Source organism: Phyllostomus discolor, chromosome 10 (genome assembly GCF_004126475.2).
Source record: "Phyllostomus discolor isolate MPI-MPIP mPhyDis1 chromosome 10, mPhyDis1.pri.v3, whole genome shotgun sequence".
NCBI classification, from domain to species: Eukaryota; Metazoa; Chordata; class Mammalia; order Chiroptera; family Phyllostomidae; genus Phyllostomus; species Phyllostomus discolor.
The window spans coordinates 11,271,575-11,299,430 of NC_040912.2; the positions used below are offsets into that span (position 1 = coordinate 11,271,575).

At 46.6% G+C, this 27,856-nt stretch overlaps 1 protein-coding gene across 1 annotated transcript in view; it reads left to right on the plus strand.

The window, feature by feature from the left end:
• Nucleotides 1–27,856, plus strand: part of JAZF1 (JAZF zinc finger 1) — a 297,359-nt gene that overhangs the window by 164,484 nt on the left and 105,019 nt on the right. Inside the window, exon 2 of the mRNA XM_028526093.2 lies at nt 10,881–10,953. Within this exon, the coding sequence (XP_028381894.1) occupies nt 10,881–10,953 (73 nt within the window). The remainder of the gene's footprint in view (nt 1–10,880; nt 10,954–27,856) is intronic.

Consider the following 27,856-nt stretch of genomic DNA (forward strand, 5'->3'; position numbering starts at 1 on the left):
ACGACCATGTTCCTAAGCCTTGTGGAGGCAGAGGGGAAAATGACTACAGGCACACCTCACTTCATTGTGCTTCCCAGATTGTGTGTGTGTGTGTGTGTGTGTGTGTTTTAAACAGTGAAGGAAAGACCCTCCACCAGCAAAAAGACTGCAATGATGGTTAGCATTTTTTAGCAATATAGTATTTTTCAACTGTAGTTTACATACGTTTCAGGTGTCAACATAGTGATTAAACACTTTTATAGCTTACACAGCGATCACCCCAATGAGTCTAGTACCCACCTGACACCAGACAGTTATTACAATATTTTTGACTTTATTCCCTAACATGAAGATATTTTTACAAAGGTACATACATTTTTTAGATATGCTATTGCACACTTAATAGTCTGCAGTGTAGTGTAAATATAACTTTCATATGTACCAGGAAACCCTCCCCCAAAAATCTGACTTGCGTTCCTGCTGTATTTGCTTTGAGTTGATCTGGTGCCAAACGCCCAGTGTCCCCCAAGCATGCCTGTTGTTGACGGCAGCCAGCATCCTTTGCCACATTAAGTGAATGACGAGTTCCTAGATTTTCTGTGCATCATTATGTCAGACTATAAAATGGAGATAATCCACAGCAGTGCGGAGTTCAATTTCAAAACGTTTTATGAGCTACACCTAACACATTGCTTAGTTAATCCTCTTTTTCAACCTTAGGGCTAAAGTGTACTATCCTTATCAACATTTTCCAGATGAAAAAGGAAAAACAAAACACCCTAATACTGAAACAGGTTATATGGCTTGTATTAAACTAAGGCCATTTCATTTGTGTGGAGCTGCGTTACCATCCTAACGGACACCAAGAAGTGGGAGCAGCTTCTGCAGTGAGAGTTAGTGCACTACCGAGCCTTGGAGACCGAGGCACCAGATCCTCGAAGACACTGGACTCCCGGTTGGTCGTGACTCAGTTCTCCCCCCCCCCCCCCCCCGCCACAACCCCTCCCCATCTTTTATATTCAACTCCCATGAGAAATTTACCAGTTATTTGGTTTCCAATGGGGTACAACCTCTGGCTTTTCTTTCTCTGTAAGAATTCTACTAGACCTAGTCTGCCCTCGGTCAATGCTTACTGATTAATTGGCTGAGTTATATGCTAACCAAGTTTTCAGTCAGTAGTGGGGCTTTCACTATGTATCATTGTCTTTCTTTGAGGGTGGGGAGCTCTGCTGCTCTGGTTTCCAAGTGCCTGCTGGAATGCGTGGCATTAGGACGGGGCTCTCAGCACCGCAGCTCCTATCTGCAGCCTGAAGGCCTTTATCTCTCCTACCTTTGAGGCCCAGGCCTCTTGGTTCTGCAAAGTGTCTCTCCACACGTCAGAAGCAGACCACCGTCTCCTGCCTCGGTCAGACCCCTTTGCTCTCTAGACCTTCCTTCCTTTTGGTAAGGAGGCAGTCAGGCCTGTAACGTCAGGCAATTCTTGTATTTCCACTCCTTTCACCAAACCTTAAGTTTCTGCATTCCAGTTTTTCCACCATTCTCCACACCACCACCACCACCACCACTTGTTTTTCCAAAACATGGACCCATGTCAGTGTGATGCCTCCAGTGTCTCTCCGTTGTTTACAGAATTCTCTGAACACTTAGCGTTTCTAACCTTCCAGAACATGGGCCCGATCTGACCTGCAAGGCTCACTCCTTTCTTGCAGTCCTTGCTCATCTCTTCAAACCGTTTTCTATTCTGACTCACCATTTTCCCACCTCTTCTGTCTGCAGATTTAGGTTAAGGCTCGTGTGAAAATCTTTTTCAAGTTTTTTTTTCAAAATGTTTAATGTTCAGTTGTCCCCATTTCCCCTCATGGCTCTCCCCTGCCTGCATCACCTCCCACATCCGGTCTCCCCCACCCCACCCCCATTGTCTTTGTCCATGGGTCCTTCACAACGTCTTTCCTATCCACGGAGGTTCGTGTTTGCTTTCCGCAGCAGTTAGCGTTTTTTCCGTGTTGGCATACAGCCAGCCTGTCTTGGGTGGTGGTTACCTGTGAAGTGGGTTGTCTGTCTTGCTCAGTTGCGAATCTGCTGCCTTAGAAATTCCCCTTGAGCAGCTAGCACGTGGCTAGAATTCAGTTATCTTTTAAAATTCAGTGTCTTTGTCTTCATTAAAGTCTGAACCTTTAAGTTCGAGCAACCTCTTCTATCATTCTTTTGTAGCTTCCTAACTCGGCACTGAAAAGACGGTGAGCACAGAAAATAGCAGGCATTGTCGTCTAGAAGGATTGAGGAACGACAGCTCTATTTCTCATAATCATGGAGCTCTGAAGCAGGGTTTCTCAATGTTGACGGCATTGACACTTCTAGGCCAGGTGGTTCTCTGTCAGGGGTGAGGCAGGGTTGGGGGCTATCCTGGGTGTGAGTGGGTGTGTGTTTTGTGGGATGCTGAGCAGTATTCTTGGCTCCTACCCACTAGATGTAGATGCCAGTGGGATCCTCCCCCAAGTTTTCCCCAGACATTGCCAAACATCTGTGGGGACAGGTGGCGGCGGCAACTGCCCACGGCTCGGAACCACTGATTTAGGGCCCCCAGACTTCTCCTGTGTGCCTTCTGCCTCGAATTTAATGCCATTTTTAGATCCCCTAACTTCACCTATGAGTGCCTCCCTGTGCCTCAGTCCCCATGCATCCATAAAGCCTTCTGCAATTAGACCTGTCTGCCCTCCCCTTTGTTCTGAAGTTTGCATCACTCTGTAGCCCTCCGAACATCTGCGCTTAATGAGATCTATTTCTCATGTAAATACAGATATCAGGTGCAGCCATTTACATGTTGGGTCTATTTTCCTCTGTCTGACTCTTCTAGGTGAACTGCCTGAGCTAGGGGCTTATCTTTGTGTCTCTTGTGTTGTTGCAAGTCCAGGGCATTCATTTATTCGGCCTGCATCACAGTGAGCCCCCGGCTGGGGATTTGCGGCCTCTAAGGTCTGGTCCTTTAAGCAGCTCCCATTTGGGTGGGGGGTGGAGCCAGATTTGCAAATGTGTGTAGCACAAACGGTGGTGGAGAGGTGTGGTGCAAGTAGGCCAGCGTCTTAGAAGGTGGGTAGGATTTCCTCGTGCGAACAATCTCAGGCAGAAGGAGTTAAAGGTCTCTTTCTGTGAACAAGTATTTTCCCCCAGCCTGGAAGAGAGGACTTGGAGAAGCCTCATTTCCCCCTCTTCTCCTTTGGTCCCCAGCATCACCCAACAACAGCTTTCTTCTCCTCCAGATACCTGCTTTAGGGCCTTGTGACAGGTGCAAGTGACATAGAAGCTCCTTACGGTCTTTTGTGTTGGGTTGGCCAAAAAGTCCGTTTAGTGTTTTTTTTTTTCTGTAAAATAAGACATTTTCATGTTCACCAATAACTTGATTGATTTGTGTATTTTGAGTATGTTGGCTATCTCCCACTATTGACTTTAGTGGATAGATGCCAGGAGTGCTGCTAAACATCTTCCAATGCGTAAGAGAGCCCCCAGCAAAGAATTCTTTGGCCGAATATTGATAGTACCAAGAAACTTTGCAAAACACTTGACATGTTTGATCAGTCACAGCACCTTCATACATGGCACAAATCTTTTGTGTTTCAGTTGCATTTTTACCTTGCTTGAGATGTTAAAGCAATATACACCTCAAATGTTCCTTATTTCCTTCCATCTTCAATAGTAAAATGGCGACACAAAAATTCACCAATTTTGATCATTTGTTTTTTAATGCACACTGATAACAGCTGCCACAATACAATCTAACAGTTGTTTTAAACGAAGTTAAAGGCAACTAAGCACTACTAGAGCCATCCAATGGAAAAAAACTAAAACTTTTTGGCCAGGGCAATATTACATGCTACATGGATCCATCAATAGGCTCGTGTCTGGGGAGGCAGACACGTGAAGTAGTCTGTACCCGCAGACATGAACGGAGGATTGAATGGGACCAGCTTTTGGCCTTGCTCCTGTTTGAGTTTAGTTATATAATCCCTGCGCCCCGGTCTCCAGGGCTGCTGTATACAGGTGTACAGGTTGTGTACTTCATAAGCATACCTGGTGCAGCCATGACGGTCTCTGGCAGGCTTCCTTGTCCCAGGTAACAAGGCGAGAGAGAGCTTGGGTGGATGAATTGCAGCACTGAAGAGGATGGACTGATCGAGTGGTAGACGTAGGGCCGCACATCTTATACTTCGGGAAAAACAGCTGCCACGCTCAAGCAGTCATCAGTGACCCCCAGGAGTTTAATGGACTGGAAAAAAATCAGAAAACACCCTAGTCAGAACTGTCTATTTCTAATAACTTGAAACCTCTGGCTACGCCAGATATGGGGAAGGCTGCAACATGCCGTGTTTGTTTATAAATCAGCCTGTTAGCGTATTGTTGAAAGGCTCCTGGATGAATAATGTTTATTCACTTGTGGAGGAAAACTTGGGCCACAAATGTGAACATGAATGCTTTTTTTAATAGATGGTGTTATTGTGCTGCACAGTGTCCCCGACTTTTAGAGATTTAACTCGTAAAGTTTACAGCAACACTTAACTGCATCTGGATTTCACATTGAATTTGGGAAGGCAAGAATCTCACTGTAATTTGCACTGACTGCCCTGTAATGGAAATTATGGCTTGGGAAAAGTTTCAAATGACGTGTCTGTAAACTAAGGAAAAGTTGATCCATTCAAAGGCTGGTTATGTGCAATTGTAGGATTTTTTTTTGAAGAGGCTGTTGCCAACAAGAAATACTTATTTTAGCAGCTGAAGTAAACTAGCCATGAATTAAAAGTCGGTCTTTGTAAATTGTTGGTTCATCGATCTCAGTCCTAAAAATGGAGTGAAAGTTGCAAAAGAACTTTTCTGGGCTTTTCAGAGAGCTGTAAAGACAGTGCAGCGTTTACAACTGGGTGGTGGCAATGAGTTGACTTGGGAAGACCAGCAGGCTTTTCAGTGGTCAGAATGCTGGCCCGAAGGGGCGCAGGGCTTCTGGTCCCAGCCCTGCCATGAGGGGGGGTCCGCGTCAGTGGGTGTGTCAGCCGCCCTCCCCGGTGTCAGTCTGTCCGCTTCTTTGCTCCCGTCTCCCTGTCTTCCTCCCCCACCGCCCGTTGGTGTTAGTATCTCCCATTCACGTTCACGACTTTCCCTCAAGTATTTAATGATCGTTCTTTGGCCATTCTTGGCTCGTATTTAAGACTGGGGCCATAAAAAGCTGAGAGGCTCTGGCTGGCGGCACGGATGGGGCTCCTTGACCATGGGCTTAACTGTAGGGAGATCGTTTAATTAGGGAATCGCCAGATGTCCGCATCTGGAAGTCTCCTCTCGGAGCCCACTTAACTTCATCAGGGAGGAATCTTCCCGGCTGGCTGCCGGGGTTCTCGGAACCATGCAGTAGGCGCATTTCCAACTCCAGTCCCCCCATTTCCCGCACTGCACAGGCGGGCCCCGGGAGTGGCGTGGGTGTGGGGTCTGTTCCAGACCACCGCAATGAAAGGAGCATCGCAATAAAGTGTGCGGCAGTCTTTTAGCTGGTGAAAGACCTTGCCTTCAATTTGTTTAAAAACAAAACAAAACCCCACACCTGTGAAGAGCCACGAAACGAGCTGTGCCCTCCCTACTCTCCCCATTTACCTCCGCTGTGCTCAGTCTTCTGGTTCAGTGTCTCGGGGTAATGAATCAACCCTTCCACCAGTCCTTCTATGTTTGGCCCTGACCCTCCCCTTCCTCTCCTGTTATCCTGTGTGGCACCTCCAAGTCCGGGGCCTCCCCAGGCTTCCACAGTGGGTTCACCCCCTTTATCATGGGCCTCCCCCGATACAACCCAATCAAGGGTTGCAGGCCCTTGAGGTTGTAGCTTCCTCTACTCCCTAAGGTACTCAACCTTCTGAGTGGTGGACCAGTACTGGGCTGGGCCTGTTAGGTATCAGGCCGCACAGCAGGTGGTGAGCTTGAATGTTGTAGTGCCCTTGAATAATCCTGAAACCATCCCCCATCCCCCCGGTCTGTGGAAAAATTGTCTTCCACAAAACAGGTCCCTGGTGCCAAAAAGGCTGGGGACCACTGCTAGGTCACTTTCCCTCCTGAATGAGTTTTCCATCTTTCAAAGCATTGGTTGAAATCACTTATCTCCTGATCTCTCCCCTTTTCCTTCTATCCCTCGGGGTTTATTCCTTTATTTCTACTTGACTGGGACATTGGATCGTGAAGGAAACAAATGCCCTTGATCCCTCTGCCATATTTGACCAAAAGTCTTCCATTTTCTCACCACACAACTAATCTGCATATCCATTCAGTGATTGTTGTGCCCCTCCTGACCCTGGGCACCGGGCAGGGTGCTGGAGAGATGAACAAGGCGGAGACACGTGCCCGGACAAAGCCCCTGTGGTGACACGTGTACAGGGGTCGTGCGGGCAGTGGAGTGGTGACCAGAGAGGAGGAGGGATGTGACGAACTCGGCCAGGGATGTTGTGGAAGGCTATGCTGAACAAACTAAAATTGGCTTTATGAATTCAGCCATTGGAAGACTCTGCCCATTAATTACTGCCAAGTGAGTCCAAAGAAAAGTGGTGTGTCCAGCTCAGAGCTTCAAAATCACTGGGCCGGCCGGGTGGGCCTTTGCCTCCCCAGGGTCTTCCAGAGCCCACTGCTCTCCGCCCACATCCGCTCAGGCGCCCCACTGTTGCTTTGAACATGTAGAACAACAGTCTGGCCGTGGGAAGATGGAGAGGTTGCAGGCGGCCTTCTCAGGGTGCGAGATAGCACATCTTGCCCCCACCGCTGCCTTCCAGCCTGCAAACAGCTCACTGCTGATAGAGACCTCATCAGTGTTGTTGAGAAGTACTTCTGGTTTCTGACCTCCTTATTATAAGTAATTGCACATACATAAAATCCCAGCAATGCGGACTCGCCTAAAGCCCATGAGCTCATCAATTAGCTTCAGTTAACCCAGCAAACAGCCTTGATAGTGTTTTCATTTTGGCTTGAAGATAGCTCCATGTAAGGCACAATGGCGCAATGTACGTGTATGTCACAAAGTCAGACCCTCGGTTGCCTCTGGTTCCTAACGCCAGAGACAGCAGTGCTGATGAACAAACACGGCCTGGCGGACCGAACAGAGCGATCCTTGCTCTTCGCCCCTCCTTGGCCCTGTGGCAATCCCAGTTCCTGTTGAGAAGGGTCTGAATGTTCTCTTCTTATTCCTGTCCCCTGCCTTTTCTCATTGCCACCTGAGAAGTAATAGGAGCTCCAGAAAGCTTCCGCTTGGTGCCCGTGCCTGGTCCTTACTGCGCAGCTGTGCACCTAAGCTATTACCCGGAGGTAGGGATGATGGAAGAGGCATAGCTACACTGAGGACACCGCCTCCTTGAGAGGGTGCTGTTCTAGAAGCTTTGAAGTAAGGCCCCAGGTTTTTATTGCTTGGGTATTCTCAAATACATTTTTATATTTGAATTCTCTTAGCGCTCAGTCAACCTGAGCTGCATGAGTGTGCAAGAGGTGGTATGAGGCGGAAAACAGTGTCTCCTCCGTGTGCACGTGGGCTGTATCCTGCCCTGCCAGAAAGGGTTGGGCTTGCCTTTCTGTCTTAGTGGCATAAATGAGGTAGGGTAGTCTGTTTGGCCGGAGGCAGCCATGTTGTAGAAATGCTCACATTCTCGCCAGTTGCCGGCTTTTACAGAGCGTCACAGGGCTGTGAAAATTCAAGTGTTTTCTGTCCCACCAGCCATTTACTGAGTGGATGACATCTCTGGGCAATGGCAGCCAACATCCCGGCTTCACATTTTTATCGATGTCATAAACAAGCCAGAGAAATAATCTGGGAGGTGGTGTGTGACAGCAATTCATATCACACTTCTTATTGTAGCAACTTATATGTGGAAAAACTACTCAGTGGCGTTCCACATGGTATAAAGATGTTCTTGTTATTGAATTCGGGAACCTTCCATGGGTAGTGTTAGTCTCACCAGTTTGTGCTGATAACATGCGTTCTATCTTCATGAGGAGGCTGTCACTGTCCTATGAAAATCCTGGTCTCTCATCATTGTAATCCTTTGTTTTTAGCCTCAGACAGTTCCTTTTTCTGTTAGGAAGGGAGAAATAATGAAGGCAACCATCATGCGTTGACTGAATGGGAAGTGCTCAGCAGGATAATTGAAACCAGCAAGCAGTGAGTCACAATCCCCCGCAAACCAGCCAGCCAGCCGGGAAGCTGGGTGGCCCCCGCTGTGTCTCCTCCAGGGGGCGCTGTGCAGGCCTCTCCTGATGTGTGGGCACCAAGTGTCTAATACAATCTTAAGAGGTTGGAGCTTTAATGAACGTTCTAAAGGCTGCCTGAGGAAACATCTCATCTGAAAATGATATTTAGGCCCAGTGGATGTCCGTCTGGACATTCTGCTTTCCTGTCGGGTACTGGAGACTGCAAACTAGAAAGAAGAGGAGACTCCTGCCTGGGTTGCTTCCCAGATGGTCTTTTTGTCATGGAGAGGGTGGCCTTTAGAAACTTCTGGAAGTCCATTTCACCACTCATAGTTTCAGGGCATGTGAGCCTGAGTCTAGCAAAGGTAGTGGAGGGTGGTGAGACAAAACCAGAAAAACGTTTCAGAGCCTTGCTTTGCAAATAGAATGGAAAGATTCTTGTGAAGCAGTATTAGAAGATGCAGTCTGCATGCATGTCAGGAGCCAGCGCCATTTTCTGATGGAGTGGGTGGGGGGCAGGCATCAGACTATAGAATTTTGTATAGGGTACTTCCCCTTTCCAAACAAGTGCTGGATTATGAGAAAGGAGTAATAAAAATTGTGTGTACATCTACACACACACACACACACACACATCAAAGAAAAAAGTCAAGATAGCTTAGGGAGGTAGCATCTCAGAAACTACATAATTTGGAAACAGGAAAGGTTTTAGAAGATGGTTTTGAGAATTAGACTGGGACTCAGTTACAAAAATAAAGGCCCAAGTGGAAGACATAAAAATGTTTATTGGCCTCTTAACCCTTTCCCCCTTTATACACACGGTTTAGACTCAGAGTGTGGTGGTCTTTCGAAAATAGTACCCCTGATGCAACCACGCACCAGATGCTCTACGAAGGAACGAGTTTTAGTGAATCGGGTTCAGGCCCCTGCCTCCCAAGCTCAGAGCCTCACTCATCTTTCCCTCGAGACAAGTTCCACACAGACATCCGCAATCATCTTATTCTCTCTTCTTCCTCCTTTCTTCTCATTTTCGTGGTTCCTGTCTCTGATCTCGTGTCTCGCTTCAGTAAGCACCAAGGGAGACACCGCAGGGTCGGTCCGTCAGCTGCCGCAGGCACACGCGGCCCGCCCAGCACCCCAGTGGGCCAGTCTAGGGGTGAAGCACCTCTCCCCGGTGAGCACCGTGCCACTGATTCCCCTCCCGTGAACGTCAGAAGTGCGCAAAGCATTCCTCTGAGAAACGGGATATACTGTGGGGGTACAGCACACATAGGTGAGTGTGAGTGAGGGTTGTATTGGAAAACTGTTTCCCACAAAGAGTGGCTTCCATGTAGTCAGAGAGCCAGGGGGTGTAGTTGTAGGCCAGTGATCTACAGTCCCGGCTGCAGTATAATCATTGTAGGAGGGACGGGAAATGCCGACTTACTGTCTGGTCTCACCTGTGCTGTCAGAAACTCCTGACCCGACTTGATGGAGCCATTCAGAGGATCTTTGTCTCTTGTTGAGAAGTTGGCTTTCAAGGACCTGCAGTGGCAGAGGCCCAGGAAGCAGGCTTTCCGAATAGGATGTCCCTGAAATTCTTGGCACAGGAAAAACAATGGAAGTGAACGTGAGATGATTGACACACCAAGAATACATTTGCCACTGCTGTCCAGTTTTAGTCAGGGAGTTGAAGCCTTGTAAGGCGATTCTGTGCTATCATTTTTGCCTCAGCGTCTGTACCCCAACCCCATTACCGGTTAACGTGCTTTGGAGTTTGTGGGTGGATCTTACATTTGCCATGTGCAGTAAACTCGTCCTGTACCGAGGTGCTGGAAACATCTGCCCGTGCATCTGGGAGAGTCCTAACAATGAGATGGTTTCAAATGAGGTTATAATGAACAGAAATCCGTGTGCGACGTCTGAACCTTTTTCTAAGAAAACAAAAATGGGCTCCGTTTCCCCATCTTAAATATTACGTAAACATTGTGCATGTTTACCCCAATCATGTTGCTACGTGGAAATCTTGAATACATTTCTAGTTGTAAAATGCATTTTTTTTTTTAGTTTGTGTGCGCACATGGGCTGTGTGGGAGAGGCAGCTTTACAGGAGGTTGCTGTGGTGTTGAAGTCTGCCTCTTCAGGAGGGAAAACCCCTCTGATGAAGGTGGTATTTATGGATCCGAACCAGAATGGGAATTTGATTGAGAGTCTCGAAAAGTTATAATAAACTCATTCTACAATTAAAAAGAAGAGTTACCCTCCAGAATGTGAATCCCAATCCAGAAAAGTTTTCAGCAAACAAGAATAACACTCCACAGATTTTCAAATTGATGGCGCTTTCCAATGGCAACTAATTTGTTCCAGCATTGAAGTGAGCATAATTAACAGAGACTTTCTTTCTTAGGCCGATTCACCACCAAAAACCATGCCAACATTGTAACTGTTGTAAGCAGTGAAAACCAATATTTATGAGGGGGATTGTGCAAGAGTTTGTGTGACAGATGGACATTTTATCACTGTTGATGTTTGGAATTCCCTTGAACAGTAATGCAATATCTTGTTATTTATGAATGAATGGACCAATGATTGTGCTTTGCTGACCAAGTCCTCTTTAACAAGAGGTATACTAAATTAATCTTTCTCTGGTTAGCCTCTATTACTTTGTTAGGTAGGCTCATATATTCCGATGCAAAAGCTAAAAAATCATAATTGTGTTTTTATTACAGATACAGATCCACGTGTTTTAGAAAAACAAGAATTACAGCAGCCAACCTATGTTGCCCTCAGCTACATTAATAGGTAAGCTGTTTTCAGAATTTATAGCAACGTCGTATCTGCCACACGTTTATTTTTTTAATGTATCTTTTTCACAGAGTAGAAAAAATGTCTTCAGTTTTAAACTACTTGCAGGAGATTATTGAAAATCAGCCTGTGTGTGGAATTTCCGTTTATTTGGGGAGATGAGGAGGTGGTTCCCTGTGCACCCATACGGCTGAGAACGACTGATTTACAAGCTCATTCTGGAGCTAGTTTGTATGCAGAGTTCGAATGTGCTCCTTTGACTTCACAGGGCAGTTTGGGAGAGGAATGGATCTACGTTTGAGTGAAACTTTTAAATGCTGGGGCGAAGAGGTATTTTATGAATTCAGAGCATAGTTTGGAATAACAGACTATATATCAGGATATAACAAATTGAAATAATTTAATATCAGAAAGTTACGTAGCAATGTTGTGAGCGTGTGTTTCGTGATGCGGTCTTTCCTGTACGCCAGCCTGTGGTCCCTGCCCATGTCGTCTGTTCTGAGCCCTAGGAACCGAAAGCTCTGAGCCACCTGTGCGACCACCAGTCCCACAGGTGACACTGGCATCCGGAAAGAACAGGGAGCCTCCACAGGTGGCCGTGCTATTCACTCAGATTTTGTTAATGCAGGTTCACTCAGTTTTTATTAACGCAGATTTATTCCTAATCTTTATCAATCTAATAATGATAGTAATCACTCAGAAACAGCCATTGGTAACATCATACTAGCGAACTGGGGGACAGCGAACCCAAGTCCCAGACCTCAGTCTACAGGTCCAGGAGAGACAGCACAGAGGGTGGGGCAGTGGCAAGTGTCTTACCAGGCAGAGTCTCCCGAGCCGGGCTGGCCGTGCGGCACAGCCTCCAGCGGCAGGGCACTCAGGGGATCAGCGGGGTATGGAGCAGAGTCTTGGGGTGTGGTGCCCCGCGCTCTCCGCAGTGGTCTGAGCCTACCTCAGTCATACCCTTGAGGGGCCTGCCTTCCACCCCTCTGGGTCTCGTCCTAAAGTGTTTTGAGACCCCTGATAAGTCATCAGGGAATTTCAGATGGGCTTATCCTGGGGTACTCCACCTCTACAGACGTGTCTGTTCAGGTCATGCGTGCAGGTATCTTGAACACTCCAACTTGCCAGGCATGACTTAAGTAGTTTCCTTGTTGAACCGAAGCATCCTGGCTGACGGGCAGCCACTTCAGATGACACGAGTGATGCCATTTTGTTCTGGACACTTTATCCCAGAGTTTCCCAACAGTCTTGGCACCAGGGGCCAGTTTCCTGGAAGACAGTTTTTCCATGGGTCAGGTGGGGGTGAGGAGACCAGAGGCAGAGCTCGCCCACCTGTGCTCACCACCTGCTGTGCGGCCCTGCTCCTAACAGGCCACAGACTGGTGGACAGACAGCCCAGCCCTCTGCCGGGGGTTGGGGACCTCTGCTTGATCCTATCTTCACCGGGCCAGTCGCATTTCATTGGTCCTGCTCTCCAAAGTAGCAGCTCGTCTTCTAGTAAACACATTCTCAGCACCTGACCCGTCTGTAGAGTGACGTGAGTTTTTGCTGAAAGCGAACATGCGAGCACAAGCTCAGGGAACAGTTAGAACTCGATCCTTCGGGTCTGCAGAGGACTTGGTGTGTCAGCCAAGTCAAATAACGGAGACAGGGATGATTGCTGGAGAGAACCTGAAATCAACGGATGCTAGGAAAGCACACACCCCTGAAGAGAGAAGAGGAAAGCAAAACTAGTTTTTAATGAGAACAAAGAATTCCCTGCTCGTAATGCAGTGCATGCATTTCTATTGGCCGTCCCTTTTTGTGTACACCGGAGAGTGTTTTCAGTCTGTTAGTGTCAGAGCTCTGAGGTTCAGTGTCCGAAGTGTAGAGAGCTGGGAATGGATTATCTGGATGGTTTCATTTTGGTGCCTTGTTAGAAAATGTACTTCAGCCTTGGGTAAGGGAGCTATGAATCGAAGTTGCCTGTGCTGTTTCAAGTTCCTTTTATGAATCGTGGTTTTAAAATAATTCATTAACATAAGCATCTATTTGCATAATCCTTTGGATTTCCTGCTTGTCAGCCTTCCCTGGAAGTGAGAGAAATTACCTATTGTTTACCATTAGCCATAATTTTGGGGATGTTTAAAGTAGAACACCTTGGAAATCACATCAGATTTGAGTAAAGAAGTATGTTTGCCTGGATTACTCACAAGACCTGTGTTATTTCCAGTGATTAGCCTGGGTTTTGAAAATGTTTGTATATTAGAATTATGTAAATCTTAATTAGCTTACTAGTATTGAACAGGATGAATGGGTTTATAGATCGATTGTGGTATTGAGTAGGACTTTTCAATGGCACAGCAGTTGTGTGTTGGATAAAGTGTTACCTGGGTTACGTACAAATTCGTGTGATACTCAGCCTCATCCTAATCAGGGTCTGTGAGGTTTTCACATTTGCTGTTGCTGCTCGTATTTGTCAGCCATGTTGGCAGCCAGGATCGATTCATTCATGACACAGGTGTTACACTCACCAAAGAAAGAAATATTCTGCCAAGTGTGATTTGGGGACTACAAAAGAAGTCAAATAGATAAGAGCCCCCCACACAAAAGAACACCAGAGAACTTGAATCAAGTGTGACAGTCTTGCATAAACAGTGCAGTGGGGGGTGGATAGGCCTGAATCCTAGAATCGCCATAATCAATGGATGTGAAGTTTCTTGGATGGGTCTTCTGGGAGGAAATGAGTCATTTTTAAGAATAATATTTTATCACTACAGCCTTAGACAGACATTGTAGATAATTAGAAAGTATAATCAAACAAATGTTTTCTTTAAATTAAAACATGTCATTCCCACCACCCAAGTATCACTACTGGTAATACCTTAGCACATATTTTTTATTTTTTAAAAATGTGTACATAATTTTTAAACAAAAGCTGGCATACTGTTCTGTGACCTACTCTTTAGTCGTTGATTTCTGCTTTAACAGATCAGCACTCTGGGATCTAATGCATGTCTAACCCAGATCATAGTAGATCCTCCCAGGTGATCTAAACCAGTCCTGTACAGTGGTCCGTCTCGTCCCGTGTCCAGCCAGAATATCACATCGCACCCGGATGTTTTGCCCCTCAGTTCTTCTGCTCTGGCGTGGCCCTTCTCATTGACAGGGACCGTTCCAGAGATGGGCCGGGTGGCCCAGGGAATGCTCCCACCCTCGGGGTTTTCTTTGCTTCTGTCCTCACGGTGTCATTTGGCAGGTTCCTCCATGCTCTGTGTTTTCTCTAAACCAATTTGGACCTGGAGAAGACTCTTCCTGAACTGGACACATCATTGTGTTCAGAGGTCTCTGAGAAAACAATTTACAATGTCACATCCCAGCTCCGAGCGGCAGACACGTGTGGAGGATCGACACATTTCCTAGTGGTTTTTAGGTGAAGAAAGGGGGGTGCCCAGGCTGCTAACAATGCCTCTCACTTGGAATCCCTTTCTGGACAGCGCCACATTCATAACACGGTCCTTAACACATGGGAGACACTCCGGATATTTGTTTGTAGATAAACACCTAGTAAAGGAAGGAGGGCAGAGCGAGGATGCAGCCAAGTCTGGCCATGGGGAAAAGATGCTAAAGGCATCTCCGGGGCCTTAGATACGGAAGGGAGACAGTGAAAGTCACACGAAGCCAGTACGGATTCAGGAAGAGACTGGAGACTAGTGTGGGTTGGGTAATGTGAACGAGCGTCCGCCTGACAGCAATATCCTGACTACAGCAGGAAAGAGCACTATAAAAAATAAAGAACACGTAAAAGATCTTTTTCTTAAACCTCAGGGGGAAATAGTCTAATGTTGCTGAGCAGCGAAGGCAGGAAGAGAATTAATATTTCTCTGCTCGTATATCTGTTTGTCCAACCCTAATGTACTTTAGGGCATCTCAAGATTGAAATGAAACTTTCTTTGGCAATAACATTGACTGAAATCGGCAAGGTTAGCATCCTTAAAATCGAGCTAGCTTTTTGGCTTACAAAAAGAAAATTGAGTAGAAATAGTAGCCTTTATTTATATCTATTTAATATTGCTTCATTCCCCTGAACATAATGTGTTTAACAAACCTTTAATTCCTTTAAAAATAGGTCTGTTACAATACCCCAGGAAAACTTGAAAATAGAAATAGTTTGAGACTGAACGAATTAGTGAAGTTTGTGGGAATGGTTCTGCAGAAAAAAAATATAAATTTTAAGGATAGGGAGTTCTATTCTGTGACATGAGGAACACTGACAGGTCTGTGTAATGGGAAATTTAATTGCTGAGTCTGTATAATATTTATTCACCTGCAAAATAAAGTATAAAGGGCAAGAAAAAAAGCTAGGAGATTTTGAATGAAAGAATATAGAAGGAATAACACTAAAAAGCAAAAATAACACTTTCGCCGTGTGCTCTAGGCTGAGCATTTTTTTTCATTGCTATTGAATTTAATCTTCACAATAACCACATGAAGGGAGGTACCGTGAAGACCTCCAGTTTACAGGTGCAGGAGTTGAGACTCAGAAGCTGAAGAACTTGCCCTACTTCCCCGGGGGGTACGCCGAGGAAGAAGTGTACTGGGTTCAGATCTGCCCAGTCAGGCTCCAGAAGCTGTGGTCTGATCACTGCGCAGCCTGGCTTGTGGGGGTATCAGAGTGAAGTGCTAGTTCAGAAAAGTAAGGGGGAATTTGGAAGACTAATGTTGGAGAAATAGAGGAGGACAGCTAGGCAGAGGGACCACAGACAAAAATAAGAGTAATTACCATGCTGTAGATAATGGGAGGGTAGCAACCTAGTAAAATGAGACCGTGAGAGACAGCAGAAGCTAAAAATGTCCTGAGAGGTGACCAGTAACTCCTAAATGATACGCTGTCACATGGAGACAAGAGCGCGCAGGGCACCTCCTAGCCGAGCAGGCCTCAGCTGCGGTGGGAAAGCACACCTTGGCCTGTTCCATCAGGAGGAGAGAAAGGCGGAGCCCCGGGAGCACCCCGGAAGCCACCCTCCGCCACGTCTCACCCAGTAGGCGGGTGATAGGTGAGCCGCAGAGGGAAGTCAGCTGAGGCTCCGTGGAAAGGTTGATGAGAAAGCCGTAGATTACCTCTGGATAGTTCCTTCAGGTCATTGTAATGTAGTTCAGGGAGCTGCCTCGAGGTGACAAGATCGCTTATTATTACCTTGTGACACCCCAGAAATGGATAATAACTGAGATAATTTAAAGATATAATAACGTGCGTGGCTATTAATTATACTACATTCTCTACAAAGTTTTTATTAAAGTAATATAAATTGGTTTCCAAATTCTAATTTTTTAAATATCATTTTTGTGTAAGTCGTAAAGGAATACCACGCCTAGGTGCAAATTGGTACCTTCTTGCCTTCAATCCTTGTCACGTACTCCCTAACAAAATTTTAATAGTTTGCACCTAAACTACCGCTCCACTCAAATTGCTCAGCACAGTAGCAGTTAGGTGTGGCCTCCTAAAACCGTGCATTTACTTAGCCTGATGTTTGCTATGGAAAGTTAGACTGCCAATCATAAAATGGGTTTCATAGAACAGTAATTCCAAGGGGGTGTTCACCAGTGTGTCTCTCCCTCCCCGCACCCCCCCCCCCCCCACACACACCCTCTCAGCTAATCACAGGAGGGTTCTTTGGTTGACTAAGTTTGGAAATCCTGAGTTAAATAAATGGATTTCTTCACCGCGGGGTATATCATCGTCTCCTATGCTGATGGGCATGCTATGTCTCCGAGCGGGATGATGTAACTCTCCTGTGTACCTGAGCCCGAGCACGTCTCCTTGAAGCATCTGATGGGACTGGTTCTGTGCATACTGATGGGGCCCTTGCTAGAATTGTCGTTTCCACCCACATCCTCAAGTTCCCCAAGGAACCCGAACGCCTTTTTATTCAGGACAGCTTTCTGTTTTTCTGATTCAAACGCAGAACGCTATCTGTTTTCCTCGTGGTCTGCTGGGGAGGACAGAGCTGTGCCCTTGTCTGCTGACTCAATCAACTTTTTTGCCTCTTTTAATAATCCGCTTACTTCTCACAGCTTGCCCACTTTTAGCGGGCTTCTGGGTTTGTTTGGTTTTTTTAAGGGTTATTGTTTTGGTTTCTTTCCTCTTAGAAACTGTTGCTGCCTATCCCATTCCCCACCCGCAACTCCAATGTAACCCTTCTCCCGCTGAGAAAGAGGGCCATGTGGGGTTCCGGGTGTGGCCTCGGGAGCGGGCCTGCTGAGCTCTGGGTCTCGTCCCTGCTGTTCATCCGCTCTGTGAGCAAGCCTGCAGTCTCAGCCTCTGCTTTCTCATCCCCAGTGATAGTAGTTTCTTTACGTATTAAATCAATGAGTGCATGGAGAGCGCATGTAACAGTGCCTGTTGTGACATAGTGTTCTGTAAGTGATAGGTATTTTTTTTCCTCTACGTTCTGCGTATGCCAAGTCACCTCCCTCTCTATCTGCTCGGTACTTAGAGGAGCAACGGCAAAGGGTGCATTGCTCTGGAGCAGGGCCGCGCAGCTCCCACTAGGGAGTGAGTTCCGTGAGGCGGAGACGTTTCCTGTCTCCCACAACTGTGTCCCCAGCCCCCAGAACAGTGTTTGCCACATGGGTGGTCTCAATATTTATTGAATGAGTGTGAATATGTGTGAAAGTGAATAAAGGATTGAGCTAGCCACACTTCTGTGAGGAACTGGGAGCCTCTACTATCCATGTGCATTGAGAGGGTTGTGGGATGAAAATGAAATGTTACACAACTTTTGGTCAGCATTTCTATGGAATTTAGCACGAAAATACACTAACGGATGGCCATGACTAGTTCTCCCACCACAAACGACTGGACGGATGTATGAGATGGTGGTTTTCGGACTTGGCACCATGGGCAGTGCAAGGTGGTGATTCCCTAAGAGAAAGGAAACTTAGGAGGCGAGTCCTGTGACCTCCCGCCCACTCTGAGGACCATTCCCGTTGCAGTAGAGGGAGCAAGAGCCCACGCGCGGCAGTCCCACTGAGCCGAGGCAGCCGAAGTTGCTGGAGTCCGTAGTGCAGGGGGCCTGGAGCTGAGGGTGGGCCGCACCTGCTCAGGGTAATTCTGGGAGCCTTACCGAAGAGCAGTGGCAACAGGGGTGAGGATACAACAGTGAGACCAGAGGTCAGGTGGTGCTGGCAGGCATTGCATTCCAGCTCAGCCAGCATGGAAGCACCTTCTCAACACCCTAATCTTCCAGCTGACACACCAGAAAGACCTCAATTAGAAACGACGACTGTGTCCTAGAGTTGTGTGGCCAGCTCCAGAGACACCCTAGCAACACGTAAAACCAAGGTCCCCTAAGATCCTCAGGAGAGACAGATTGGAGAGGAATTCTGACACAGCAGAAGGTCTCGGGAAACACTTCAGGCTTTCCACGGATTTGACCTAATAAAGGCTAAATCCAGGTCTGCGCAGGGCCAGCCTGAAATGGAACTATCTGCTAGTTCCAAATAACTAGTCTTCACAGGAGTGAATCAGGTAACGCAATGTCTAACACACAGTAAAAAATGACTAGACATGAAAGACAGGGGAAAACCTAGCCCTTACACAAGGAAAACAGCGAGCAGCAGAGACCCTCCCCTAAGACGGCCCAGGTGTTCGGTTTCGGAAACAAAGCCTGCACGGCAGTCATTCTAAATGTGTTCAAGAACTTAAAGGAACAGTGTACTAAATAAGTTGTTTTGAATGAAAATAAAATTATTCTGGATGCTTTTTTTTTTCGTCCTCCTCCTAGAATGTGAACTGCTGAACGAACGCCTCCTTCCTCTTTCCCACGTTTTTCCTCCCTCCAAAGCCTCACCCGGTTTCCCCAAACCCTCCCTCTTCAGTTGGACTCATTTTTGCCAGACTGTAGTCTGTCACAGCCTTGCACAGCATTAAACATGCTGTAATTAGACAAGTGTCCCCTGGCCTTTTATTTTATACAAACAAGCCTGAAGCATTTGATTTTTTTTTTTTTAATCTAAAGGCAGTGGGTGGTTGGTTTTTTTTTTTTCCCCTCCGTGAAACCACCTGTTTGTGGTCTTCAGAGAGCAGTGATGTTTATTACAGTGCAAGACAGGCGTTTCTCTTTCCCTTTGTCCACCAGATCTGCAGCTCCGTGCACTGCAGCCCCGGCCTGCGGCCTGCAGCCTGTGGCCTGCTGCGCGCCATAAACATGCTGCGTGCTGTTAGATCTCAAACACCAGACGTCGTGCTACCATTTTCTTAGCCTGCGTTTTTATGGGCATCGGTTGAAACAAAGCCGAGATGGCCGCCTGCCAGATTCTCCTTGTAATCTCTCTAACCTGATGTGGCTTGCTCATTGTGTTCTGTGAAAACCATGTACAGGCAACAGACACTGGGAAGCCAGAAAGAGCCCTTCCATGACATTTTGGCTTGTTCTAACAATTAGCTTGTGCTGCTGGCGTAAAACACGTGGGAGGAGAGGTGAGTCTTGGCAGAGCTGGGCGGTACGGCTCGCTTGCTAGGCCTCCTTGTATAACTTCTTTTGTCCTCTGTAGTTTGTTCCCAGGGCAGTTACTGTTTTAAAGCAGGTTGCTTACACAACTCGAATAATATCAGGTCATTTTTTTAGTCTTATCTCAAACCATCAGTATTTATGACTGATCTTTGTTATGCATCTTTGAATCGAGTTCGAAGCTGCATTACTTTTTTTTTTTTCAAAATCTTCAAACTTATTACAGGTCAGGAAGGGGGTGCAGTGATACTGAAACTGTCTAGAATTGGACACCTACATCCTTTCTCCCCCCCACCTGGAAGAACCCCACTTACTGGACTCTGTCCTAAACAAGAGCTGCTGTACTGTCAGCGTCTTTGACTGGGACATTTCCCCACTGATCGGCGTCTCCGTGGCCGCCACCTCTTTCGCCACATCTGCCTGGAGACCTCTGGGATTTAACCCCTTCTTCCTTGCCTCCACATTCAGGCTGGCCACTGGGTGTGCACTTTGAATTTACCGGTTTAGACGCATCCCCTTGCCCCAGGGTCCTTGCCCACTCATCATCTCCAGTCTCCACCTCAGCCAGCATGTCTCTCTCTCAGGCTGGTGGCCGGGAGTCGCCACAGAGCAGCGCCTGGCAGTGCGGTTCACCCCACGACAGTGTCTACACGACCTCTCCAGCCTCAGCTGCACCCTCAGCACTGCCCCGTAGTCCTTTTGTCCCCGGTGAAAACCTCGCTAGATGTATCTGTTCCCAGTGTTTCCCATGTCCATGTTCAATCTCCACTTCCCCCTCTCATCTCTGAATTCACCTGGGTCTTTGGTCCACGTTCGCTTCGTTTTCCCTCCCTTGTTCCCAGCTGGCTCCAGGGCCTCATCTCCCGTCTCCGGGGCCTCGAACGCCCTCCCCTCTGGCTTCATTCCGTCATGCCACAGGGTTGATGCAACAGCGCGTGTCCGTGGATGTGCGTCCTCGGTGCAGGCGTAGATGGAGGGGTCTGGTTGTCGTGACACGTTTAGAAAAATGTGAGAGATTGACAGAGGAAGAAAGATGTAATATACAAATCTATATATAATATACACACACTTCTCTGCTTTGTTTTTACTTAATCTCTCTCTAGCCCCGAGGTAGCTCTCATTCTTTAATGGCTACAGAAAATTCTAAGGTGTGGATGTATAATACTTTGGCCCCCCCACTACTGATTGGTGGGCATCCAGGCTGTTCCCAGATTCATTTGCATGTGTTGATGTTCTCGGCCACTGCTAAGAGTGCTGCAATGTGGATCTATCCCCGTTTCTTCTGCAGGCCAGGATTTCTTTGCTTGTATTTCTGCCTTAGTGGAATCTGGCAGATTGCCTGTGTCCCACCAGCGGCCTCCACTCACAGTTGGAATTAAAGCGAAACTCATCAGATCACCATGGCCAACGAGTCTTCTGCGACCAGGCAACCCACCTCTCCCGCCTCACCACCCCACCCCCGCCACAGCTCCTGCTCCCGGAGCGCACCCAGCTCATCCTGACCCCCAGTTCTCGTCCTTGCCGGTCCCACTGCCAGGACGCTGTCCGTCCCATCAGAGCGTCACACAGCTCTCTCTCCCAGCTCGTTCGGGCGTCTGGTCAGACGTCACCCACACTGCAGGTCTTCCCTGGGCACCAGCTAAGATAGTTCCCCGTACACCCATCTCTACGCCCTTACTCTGCTTTCATGTTCTTCTTGGCACCTGCCACCACCTGAGGTCACAGTGCGTGTTGTCCTTGAGTGCTGTCTGCCCCCGGAGAACGTGAGCTCCATGGGGGCAGGGACTTTGCCATCTAGGTCATCGCTGTGTCCACGACTTCTAGAGCAGTGCCTCGAACACCTTAGGTGTTTGGTGTTTGAATACGTGCATGAATAACGGTCACAGTTCTAAATGTACGTTGTGTTGCCCTCCCAGTCTGTGTTTCATGCATCTTCCTACTTCTGCCTCTTCACACCTGACAGGTGCAGGGGCTGCTGTGTATAGTGGCAAATTTTAACACCAGGGATGACCTTGGAGAGCGCCCCCCCCACCCCCACCATTCACATTTACAGAATGACTCCAGGCACTACACCTCTCTTATTTCATTTGGAAATTGAGATCGCTGGCAGTGAGCCACTTGATTTATCATTTTCCCCTTATGCGCAGCACCTCGGAGTTAATTAAGAAGGCCATGAATCTTCCCTTTGTGGCTCTAACGCACTCCCATTTGCTGCGTACTTTCATATTGCTGAGAGCGTTGATTTGGGACTCAGTCGAAACATTACTTAATTTTCTCACATTGAGGTTCTTTATGCTGAGCCTAAATACTCGTCTTGCCTTTGAAGGTCCTTTCTCTTGCAAGCTTTAAAATAGCTCCATGTTTTCAGTCTCTAAATAACTTGTTCTCATTTCCGACACCACGGCTAAGGCCTTGCCTGTCGGCTGAAAGCAGCGCAGCGAGGCCAGCCCGTGTCCCCAGAAGGAACTCCCCATCCTCAGCCGCAGAGCGTGGGCTCCCACCTCGGGGCTGCGTGCAGCCCGTTCCTGCAACGGCGATCTGGACTTAGAAGGGACGGCCGCACAGCCATGTCGTTCCAGGCTGCACACAGCCATCCGGCCCGGACAAATATAGTCAAGTCGTAAGAAAGAATTAACCTCAAATCCTTAAAAGACCAAAGCTGAATTTTTATCGCAACCATGATGGTGAAGAAGAATTAAGTGTGCAATACAGAAAATTACTTCCCTTATCATTTTCAGCACAGCTTAGATTCTGTTGAGCGACTACTGTGGGTGGGGCACCAGGCAATGCACTTGGCTGTGTCACCTATAATCTCCCAAGGACCCCCCGAGGCTCTTACCACCCTTTCACACCTAAGACAATGAATGGAGGGGGGGGGCACTTATCTTTTTTAGTGCCCTGGACCCTTTGGTGAGCTGGTGAAGCCTATGGGCTGTTTCCCAAAACACTGTTTGTAAATTCATAAACTAAATTATATAGGATAACAAAGGAAACCAATTTTATTAAAATACAATTGTCAAAATATTACAATTACAAATTCGTGATATGGTAGCATGTGCTTCTTGATTAAGGCCTTAAATAAGAAAGCTTAGGGTACCGGGTTAATAGCTCCCATAATTGCAGATAAGTAATTAGTACAAACAATATTTTGAGATCTGTTCCAATTGTACTGTGACTTGTAGGGGGTGCAGAGTAATAGATACTTGGAAGATACTGTGGGTAGCTGCCTTATATTCATCGTTGCAAGAAAGGCTATGTTTTAATTAGAGGTTAACAGAAGTAAAGGTGTACGTTTCTGTTTTTATCCAGCCTCACAGGTCTCCTGAATTCTCCCCGGGGCCCTTCGGTGCACAGACCCCGGGTTCGCGGCACCTCAGACGTCAGTTATCAAGTAGCTCTCGGCTGTGGGCTCCGACGCACATCTGTGCGGTCCCAAAGCCTTCGCTTTTTCTTGCGGGTCGTAGTGCCTCCCCACGCTACTGCCGCGCCTTCCGTGAGAACCTCACACGTTTAACCCGCCGTCATACGCCCTGCGGAGCAGGTTGCGGCAGAAGCAAGTAATAAAAATTAAAATGTGAATGTAACTCTTTACAGGAAACTTTCACAGATGCTCTGAGGATTTTAATTTCTTTGCAGTCACACATTTTCTCTATTAAGCCATGATTCCACTGCAAAAGATGGCTCTTACCTCACTTTTTACAAGTGAAATCAGAGAAATTCAGTGACTCGCCCAGGTTCACACAAGCTAGTAAATGACAGTCTTGGGATTTGAACTCCTGTATCTTTTGGTCGTATGTCTCTGTTCTGTCATTCTTTTGGATTACCCACGTAGTAACATGAAACGGTGTCAGCTGATTTCTCTCAAAACTGCACAGAATCTAGGCATGTCCAGAACAAGGTCCATGTCTCCTAATCTCCAACACCATTCATTGCCTTCCTTGCCTCCAACACATTGCCTCAAAAGCCTATAGCTGAGAATTTACTGTCTAGTTTTTTTTTTAATTTATTAATTTGAGAGAAAGAAACATTGATTTGTTCCCATTATTTATACATTCATTGGTCAATTCTTGTATGTGCCCTGACTGGGGATCAAACCCACAACCTTGGTGAATCAGGACAGTGCTCTAACCAACGGAGCTACCCAGCCAGGGCTCATGGAGTGCTTTAATCAGACATGAAGATCTGGTGGGATTACCGGACTGGAATCATTGAAGTGCTGGCTTGTATTTAGGTCATCGTCTCCAGATGCTGATAAAACCAAACAACAAGTGAGGAGGCTTTGTCATTCCGCCCTAAGCAGGTGGTGATTGAGTCTGTGGTCACTGCACTCGTGTCAGCCCTGTCCCTGGGGCTCCCCCTCCCCTTGTTTGATGCGCGTTCCTGCATTTCCCTGGATGAACGTTTGCCTCTGCGCTGTTGTTAAGGCTGCAAACATGATGCTCAACAAGCAGGGTTTGCAGGGAAGTCTTCCCAGCAGCTTCCACCTCGTGATCTCTGAGATTTCCCTACAGGCTTAGGTGACGACATGGGCCCGTGTAATTTACGGGTGGTGGGGCCCACGTGCAATCAGTTCTTGCCAACTCCCTCTCCCCTCTAATGAGGTGGTTCAGAATGCCAAATCCAGAAATTAGATCCGGCTTTTGGAGAGAGTCTCCCTTGCCTTCTCGGCAGTGTCTGTGAACACGGTTTTCTGGTTGCGCCTGGCTGAGCCGACTCCATCTTTTAGTTGAAGTCGAGAGAGTTGAGCAACAGTTTAGCTCTCGGAAAGCATGGTATCACCTTGGCAAATTGCGTGTTCACCTCTGGATATATGAGATACTGCCCAAGTTTGCCTTTTGCCCAAACAAGGGTTAACAGAAAAGGCTGCGTGGTGTTCTCATCCTTAAGCCCAGAGGAAGAGTGTTACGGGCTTACTTTCTTTGCACTCTGCATCAGCTACAGACGCCTCTGGATGCAGACTTCCAGGGAAAAAGAGAATCCGTGGTTGGTTCAAAGTTGATTTCTGTTTTTGTTATTGGGGCAGATTCCTTTGGAGCAAAGAAGCTGGGAAATTGCTTCATTTGTTCCTCGTGGTGCCCATGCAAACATCCGTTCTTTCTTTCATTGCCTATTCTGTCGTGTTCAGCACCGACCAGATCAGTGACGCACGGTTCTCTCGAGCCAAACCAGCACGCCGAAAAGCCGCTTCCATGTTGCATTAGTCTTTGCTAGACAGCAGCCGTATTTTTTAAAACTCAAAGCCAGAGTGTGGTTGAGTCTTACAGGCACGTTATGCTCTTAGCTCACGTACCCTTAACAAAATTATTTCTGGTCTTTGCAATAGATTTCTCTAGTGTTAAGGCAGCAAGGTCTCACTTTCTAGAATTTTAAAGGGGCCTGTACACATTTGAATATCATATCAAAGAAATCTTAATTCAAACTTGAGGGACTATTGTAAACCATTCCATTTCCGATCCCCTAAGTCACGCAGCACCTTCATAGCTCCTAGAAGATGTCAGATACAAAGGAAAAAAATCAGGTTCTGGCTGTGATACAAGCTTTTTTTTTTTTTTAATCTTCAAAATAACAGAGCTTCCTGGCTGTCATCTTTCCCATCTGTTAATAAGCTTATTTTGTGAACGGTGAATTATGGGACTCATTCTGTTACGTATAAAATAACTACAACTTACAGAACAGCAAGTTAATCAGAAATTTCCACTGGTCTTTCATTTAATTTCCAATTGTATCTGGGCTTTTCTGTTCAACATGGATTGCCAATCCATTTTGGTTTGGTCATACAGTGGTACTTAGAGCAGTTTTCTTCTGATCTACCCTACCTTCTTACTTTTGCTATATAAAAATGCTGAAAATAATAGGAGTTAAACATTGAAAAAACAGCATTTAGACTTCATCACATAAGATGCTTTGTGTCCCTTCAACTGTTTATCCTTAAAAATGAGCTAGTGTGTTTAAATGTTTGCTGCTTCATTTATGTGTTTTCCAGATTGCTATGTGTTAATAGGTAGTGAGGCCGATGGCGAGCCCACAAATAATGCTGCTAAAGACGTTAGTCCATCTCTTCACAAGTTAAAGCACCAGTCTGTTGAATCCCTCTTTCACCGCCGTGAGAAAGAGCAGGCAGTCAGAAGACTGGGGCGTGTCTGTGTTCTGTTTTTCCTTCCTGTGCCCACACAGAGAACCCCACAGGTGTCCCTGACCATGGCCTGCCCAGGCCTCCGGGGCTAGGAGGTGGCCAGACACGGGGCAGGTGGGCCTGCAGCGTCTGTCCTTTGGCTCTCCCAGGTGCCTTTGTATGCACCTTGGTCTGCTGGTGGCTTTGACACCAGCCCAGAGCCATAAGGAGGGCGCAGCTGTGTTGGATTTTTCTTTTCAAAAATGAAAACAGGGTGTGTGTGTGTGTGCACGCGCGCATGTGTGAGAGCAATGGGCTGAGGTGTACATGTGTCTGTAATACAAGTGTAAAGGAGTGCGTGGAGCGGAGGACTGCAAAACCCAGGATAGTGTCCTCTCTGGGGGTGGGAGTATCCCGGGAAGGAGCGCAGGAAAGCCTTCCCCCGTGGCAGCGGCACTTCAGTTCCCCAGCTGAGGATGGCTTTGCAGGGTTTTGCTGCAGTATTCTTGAAACCATTTTGAAGGTGTAAGTGCTGCGAACAATGCATTCTCATTATTAATGATTTTTGTATCAGTGAAAGATATAAAAGAGAAATGAAAATCATCTGTATTTCTGCCACCACGCACAGGAAATGCCACTCTTAATGCTTTGGCCATGTCCTTCCAGGATTCTGTGTGTTCAACTCCCCTCCCCTTCCCTCCCCCCTTCATTTATTAATGTACAGACATTTCCTCAGTAACATTTGCGTGTGCGTGTGTGTACACACACAGAGGGGTAGGGGAGGGGGAGAACATGTGCATAAAGGGACCATACTCTGTACTTCATTTTAAACTCCCCTTTTTAAAACAAATTTCACTTTGGAACTACTTACACATTAATAAATACAGCTACATTATCATTCTAATGGTTGCATTATTAACCTGCCTATGGGTTTACTATACGTTTATTTAACAACCCTTTCTTGGTGAACATTCAGTTTTCATTTTCAGATCTTGATGTGTAAACAATACGATAATGGAGAAGCTGTACGAACATTGTTTGCACACTAGTCTGGTTACTCCCTTAGGATAAACTCCCATGGCGGGGACCGCTGAGTCTGAGGACGGGCAGAAGCTAAATGCGGGTGTGTTTCACCGAAGTGTTCTCCAGAAACAGGGTCCAGTGTAGGGGGTATAGGCTGTGTCATTCCTTTGCCAGCTTGGAAAACTGAAATGGGCCGGGGAAGGTAGGAAAGGGTAAAGGGGGATAAACGGTGATGGAAGGAGTTTTGACCCTGGAGTAGGGAACACACAATGCAATACACAGATCCCGTATTATAGAATTGTTTAAAAAATCAAAAACATAATTTTCATCCATATGATTCCCTGTCATATTAAAATGTTCTCTTTACAAAAGTAATATCATCATTTTGAAAACTTGGCAAAATAACAGAAGATAATGAATATACTTAAATCTTCCCCCCCCCCCCCCCAGAGTTAATTATGGTTACTATTTCTGAGTATTTCTTTCTAGTTTCTTTTGTGCATATTTTTCAGAATTATACATAGAATTCTGTCATCTGCTTTTCCTAACTATATTATGAGGGTTTTTTGTTTTTAAATAATTTTAAACAATCATTTATCAGTATTAACACCTGGAACTTACTCATCCATTTCCCGTGTTGGTCATTGGATTATTTTCCATTTTTCACTGTTGTAAATGATGCTGTGATTCCCTCCGGAATGTTTCTAGAACTGAGATTCAAGAGCGTGAACACATTAAAACTGATACAGATTGTCAAATTATTTCCATAAAGGGTGTAGTTATTCCCCTCTTACCAGAGGTGAACCAGAACACTGTTTCACTATTTCCTGGCAGGCATTAAGAATTATCATTTCACAAAGTCTTGCCAGTTGCATGTTACAGAAAACACCAGTGCCATGTGCATGGTGTTTGTGCATGGCCAGCGTGATAAATCTGTTTGTCATGTAGCCGGGCCCTGACAGAGAGCAGTACTAGTAGGTCTTTTCAGCACCTGAAGGAAGGGCGTGCATTGCAAACTGTCTCGTGGAATTCCTTCCCAAAGGGCACTGAATCTGAGATCCAGATTTATGGCCTCAGTCCCCACAGAACAATTATTGAATCATTCATCTAAAAGTATAGAGTCCCTTGTTTAAAACTGAATGACTAGTCAAACATTCTTGTGATTGCCAAGGAATAAAGATCTTACGTTCAGATTTGTTCTTTCCTTTTTATCATTTGTGATCTGTCTGTGGAAATCACAAAAGCTGTACGAGTAAGGAACCAGATGTCA